Source organism: Lactuca virosa, chromosome 4 (assembly GCF_052849685.1).
Source record: "Lactuca virosa cultivar CGN04683 chromosome 4, Lactuca_virosa_CGN04683_v6, whole genome shotgun sequence".
Taxonomy (NCBI): domain Eukaryota; kingdom Viridiplantae; phylum Streptophyta; class Magnoliopsida; order Asterales; family Asteraceae; genus Lactuca; species Lactuca virosa.
The window spans coordinates 129,344,105-129,349,956 of record NC_136429.1 but is presented as its reverse complement, the minus strand read 5'-3'; the positions used below and the strand labels follow the sequence as shown (position 1 = coordinate 129,349,956).

At 32.1% G+C, this 5,852-nt stretch overlaps 1 protein-coding gene across 5 annotated transcripts; it reads right to left on the bottom strand.

Annotated features, from left to right (window-relative positions):
• Positions 1-2,205: 2,205 nt before the first annotated feature.
• On the bottom strand, positions 2,206-4,217 carry LOC145168469 (F-box protein SKIP17-like). 5 transcript variants are annotated; one of them, XR_013741894.1, is made up of 6 exons: positions 3,911-4,217; positions 3,625-3,811; positions 3,006-3,152; positions 2,758-2,921; positions 2,540-2,660; positions 2,206-2,432 (listed from the first exon to the last, which is right to left on the bottom strand). XR_013741894.1 is itself a non-coding variant. In XM_079087268.1 (6 exons), exons 1-4 carry the CDS (start codon positions 4,031-4,033, stop codon positions 2,885-2,887), a joined length of 504 nt encoding a protein of 167 aa, XP_078943394.1. In that variant the 5' UTR covers positions 4,034-4,217; the 3' UTR covers positions 2,206-2,432; positions 2,520-2,660; positions 2,758-2,884. The 5 variants fall into 5 exon arrangements, 3 of the variants coding, with proteins under 3 accessions (XP_078943394.1, XP_078943393.1, XP_078943395.1); XM_079087268.1 differs by having other exon boundaries at positions 2,520-2,660; positions 3,615-3,811; XM_079087267.1 differs by having other exon boundaries at positions 3,615-3,811.
• Positions 4,218-5,852: the final 1,635 nt, after the last annotated feature.

Sequence of the window (5,852 nt, the reverse complement as noted above, 5' to 3'; positions counted from 1 at the left end):
CTACTCGATCAACCACAATTACATATCAGCACACTGTTTTCTAAGTTTAGAGGGACATGTTTTTTGATTATGATCGCTTTCCCACCCAGACCTTCCTATACGGGGGAGTATATCCTAACTTATCAACTATTTTAACTCTTACGGTAGGAACACTAATAGATGATTGTTTCTTTATAAGGTGTTCAAGAAAAGTTTCTTGAGCAATCAAGTTTGCATCTAAATTTGGATGGTCTTGAGTAATTCTATATTGGTAACAAGTATGTGGACTAATGTATTGTGTTATTTCAAAATAACCACTGCATTGACGTTTACATGCATGCAGTTGCCACTTACAACCTGTTTGTGTACATAACTTACATCTTACCTTCCAAATTGTTGGGCATGTTTCAACCACTTCATATTGTCGATGCTTCTTAATCGTATAAAGTTTGATAGCTCTGATAAGTCCATCCTTATTTTTAAAAGGATTTTCTCCCAACTCTTGAGTTAAATCATTTTTATTTTCAGAGTGTGATACCATCCAATTGTCAACATTAGCCATCTCGAAATCATCTCCTTCCACGCTTGCATTTCTTCCATTGTCAATTTCACATTCATCTCCACTTTCATCTTTTTCATTGTCTGTGGCAAACCTACTATTCATTCCATTGTTGTCTATCAATCGATGTCGCGATATGAATTTGGTTGATCTGGTCATTGAATTGTGTTCCATAACCTTGATAGCTTTACTTGGTCGTTTGTTGTAGGTTATATCTTCTTCCCCATCACAATTTTTACCATCATGATAACACAACAATGTAACAAATTTTGATGGCATATTGATGACAATCTATAAACAACAAAACATAAACAAAATTTATATAATATAACACATTAATACAAAACATATTGTATTGGTTATAAAATCTATAAACATATACAAAAGAAAACACTCCATGATGTTTTGTATTGGTTATAAAACCTGTAAACATATACAAAAGAATCAGTGTATGTTAGCACAAGATTAAATTAATATACAAACATATAATGGAATTGAAACTTGAAAGTGACACTTGCATCTGTAACAATGAATCATTATCAAATTAATTTATATACTAACAATTGTTGACTAAAAAAACCAATGCACAATCTTTCGTACCAAAACTCATTGACAAAAGACAACTTAACAAAGAAGCCACAAAAAATTACTTACCTACGACCTCCTCATGAACAACGCAATTATAAGAACTTTCGACAATGGAAAAGGGGTTTGTAGACAATTATGATGAGGTCAGGGAGACTCGTTATCGCTGGTGGTTCTCATAATGGCAGCGCACGGAGGAAGGAAACGTGAGAGAATGCATGAATATTGATCGCGTGAAGGTAACGAATAGAAAAATTGGTTTTATTACTATTTTTTTTTCAAATACAATTACTTAATAAATAAGTTTTAAACTACCCATATCTAGTAAATATTTTTTCCAACTGTTATGTTTTTGTAAAAAACTTATCGATTTTACAGAAGAACGTTGTAATTATCTGTTGTATAAAACTGAATCGTCATGAGTGAAACTATCATATATGAATAACAAAAGAAAATTCAGTAATATATATATATATATATATATATATATATATATATATATATATATATGCTTAGGTTATTGTATTCTAACTAATTATTGTATGGATGTATGAATGTTGTGAGCCAATCATTTTTACTTATTTTAAGAAAGTGATTAATACATATTATTAAATTAAAGATAATTGAAAAATACCATCTAATTTCATTCTAAGGGTATTTTAGTCAATTAACATAAATTTAAAAAGGGAAAATTGCAGATTTTAGGGAATAATTAATTCTCTAAACTTTAAAAATCTGATTTTTTTTATTATAAATATATTAATTCGGACATTCTAAAAGAATGTGTTTATCATTATCTTGAAAAAAAACATTAAATTCCGACAGAATATTATAAACATATAATATCAAGATTAATAATTTTTAATAAATATAAATTTTATATGAAAAGAATTTTAAGATCTTAAGATTAGTACTTACATTTATTCTTAACTAATACAACTATGAACATACATAAATGACATTCATTCTGAAAGAATACAAGTAATAATGATTAACAATTACATTTATTCTTAAAGAATAAAACTGAGAATGATTAAAAATCAAATAAAAACATTGAAATCTAAGTAAAACACTAATACATTCTCATATAATATTGTTGCTAATCCATTATGACAGAAAAACATGCTAATCAATTCTGAACGAATATTGTTGCCTTACTTTCCATTCTTCACCGTGCTTCAAATCAACCTCTCAATTGTTGCTGCCTCTACACATAAAATGTGTTTGTACTCATCATCTCCAACATTGTTTTCAATCCCATAAGAAGTTTAGAATTCTTCACTTCATCTTCTTTCTCAACTTCTGGCCTCTGCAATGGAGATTACTAACACATAATTAATCAACTGGGCAATTTCACATGTTAAAAAGTCAACATATTCATGTGTTCTTCAAATACCAGAGAGAGACAATGGATACCTTCACCAGCTCGAAAGCTTCAGAAGAAACAGTTCGCATGCTTGCAGTACCAAAGTGGTTATCTTAGGTCAGTTGAGCACAAATTCTTTGCACACCAAGGTTTCTACTAAATCAAGTCTGCCTGCATTGCATGTGAGATGAGATCTCACTGAATTGATTCTACAGTCTTCTCAAATATTAAAAAAAAAAATCATCAACAAAGTTTAGAGATGACAAACCTCCGCTAAATTCGAAGATAAAACGCTCTAACAAGTGACAATATCTACTCATGGACTCTAGTATACAACTGATATAAACATCCACCCTGTCATCAAAGATGCCGAAAGTGCTGTCTCATCCTTCATTTTAATTCTTTAAAAGTTGCAAACTTCTTAAAGGAGACCTTGCAATTACAACATACAATGTCAAATAATACTATATACTTGTACAATAATAATTCATTCATTCCAAAATAATGAAAACATACCCAGGTACACCACCATTCACACTCAAAGAACTCAAGCAAGAGGCTGTTAAGAAAGGTGACTCCTCTCTTTGTAGGGACCGCTTAATACCCCATTCATCATCATCATCATTGATGATATAAGGCGGCTCGACACCAAGCTTAATAGACCTTAAGTTGAAGAAGAGATATTAGTAATTGTGTGCATATTGTAGTGTAATGAATAATTAATGACAACAATTATATGATACCAGACAACATAATGCAAAATTATATGCATTCATAAAACTCACGGAATCAATGTTATCCCCTTGCTTCTAAGGGCCAATGGTAATCACAAATTGAAAACGCTAATCTCAAATTGAATATAAACTGTCCTCAACCTATGAACTTACAAATAACAAGCTGCGACACTTTAAAGCTCATTGTATACAGAACTGGGGTTATGAAACAAGCATGCATGGATGCAAATAGTAAACCATACATTTAATTTGAGACCCAACGGAGGCAGTTATTATATGCTCTTTGAAAGAAAAGGGCTTCCAGAAAATACTACCCGACAATAATAATTTTACCAAATATAATTAAATGACAAAATGAGCCATATTACAAGAGGGAATTAAAAGAGATTACTGAAGCGCACTTCCAACTGGTTGAATCATTGTAGATACCATATCATCTTTTTTGTTGTTGATCTTGGGTTTGATCTTGGGTATTAAAGTACCCAAGTTAATATTAATATAAAACAAAGGATCTATGGCGCACTTCTTAAAAAACGAACACGTAGCCCCGACACATAATATGATTTGGGTATCAAGCATAGAGGAAACCTAGGAATCAATAATATCACATGATAAATAAACACCACAAAAATCACTTTAATTACAAAATTCAAACATACCATGCAAATTGAAATTCGAAACACGTACCTTGATTGTGAGGTCTGGAGAGAGAGGCCAAACGGATGCATTATGAACGGAAGATCGGGTCTTCTGGCGAAGAATAATGATCGAAGTGGGTGCCATTGATGAGGAGATATGGAGGAACTTCATAGATGGAGGTGTAGAGGGGTATATCAGATGGAGTATTCGCCTGAATTTCACGCGTCATCTACTCATCCCGTTCAATTTGACTAGCCCCATCCTCGACTTCAATTTCACGAGCACACACAATGGTTTGTGATCGAGTATTCGGCTGATAGATAAAGGGGAGAAATTTAGGGTTAGAAGAAATCAATTACATTTTCATAAATAGCTTCCTAATATAAGGGATTTAATTTGGGAGAAATATTAAATTAATTAATTTAAAAATATCAATTAAATGTAACATTACATAATTATCCTTTTAGAATGATTAGCCCATATTGATTCCTACATCCACACAATACTTAGTTAGAATATTTGAACCTCTCTCTCTCTCTCTCTCTATATATATATATATATATATATATATATATATATATATATATATATATATATATATTAAGGATCATTTGAGAACTTATAGTTTCCCGAGAACCCGAAAACTAAAAGTGGACAGTCAGATAAAAAAAAATTAAGGGTTAAGATCTTTTATGATACTTTTGTAAATAAATGGGAAAAAATTAAACAGAGAGGTATGGTTATGAAATTAATTTAAGCGCATTTATGGTACTGAAGAGATCATCCCCCCCCCCCCTCCCAAAAAAAAAAAAATCAATCGATGCCCTCTTTCTCCCAAATCCCTCGATCGTCTTCATCTCATCATCCCTCTTTCTCTAATAGCTTCATCGTCGATCGTTCCCCAAGAACCAACATCCGAAATCTATGGTTTCCTCTTTTAATTGTCTGCCCTTTTCATTTAATCGAGTAAGGTGAAGACTCTACATGACTTGTTGAAAACTAGGATCCTTTAAATCTTAATTCTAAGCCATAAAATTCGGCGAATTTTCGTTTAGTTCGTCTCATCATCGACGAGCACATTGCGATGTGAACTTTAGGCTACCATACTATCTAAATCTGGCATCAAACCCTTACGACTCATCGTCTGAAATCTTGGACCAGCTAGGATCTGAGGAAGATCTGTTTTGTACTTATATTGACATTGAGAAGCTTAGATTCAATTGAACGATGACGGGTCTCTGGATAATGGTTAGATTAACAGTGCTCTGGGCGCTCTTCCACATCTGTCGTGTCGGCGACACCATTCATTTTGTCATGCCATCTCCAGTAAGCTCCTTCTCGCCTGTAATTTCTCTGTTGCTCATCACTCTAGTTTAACAAAGTTATTTACAAGGTAAAAGGACGTTATAACTGTGTGACATCACAAGTAGATCGATCATATAGGTTTATTGTATATATGTTCGTGTGTTTTTTTACAAATTAAGATATTATTAATAGTAACTGTTCGATTTGGATCAAATATGCATTTGTTTTCTGCTGATGCTGTACATATTAAATGTATGTTATAATGTATTCAATCAACACCAGAGGGACGAACCATACATTTGAAAGGGATAGAAATATTTTCATATTTGTAGGCAGTAAATGAGTAAATGGAAGTATTACTAACTGGTTCTCCAATTATGGCATGGTATGGCAATTAATGTAATCGAATATGGTAGATATTTTTTAGAGGATAATTTGGAATATAAACTCATACACTATCGAACAAATTGCATATCTATGCTTGATAGGCTTGACATGGATGTTTGAATGATTCTCTTGCAAATAGATAAGTACTAGTCTTTCTGTTAGCTATTTATCAACTTGAATGAAAGGAAAGTGTTAAAGGTTTAGTGCTTTATTTTCAAATAGATAAGGTTGCTATGGTGAGTAGTTTTTTTTTTGCCTAACTTATGTAATAATTTCGCGTTTTCAATTTATGACCTAT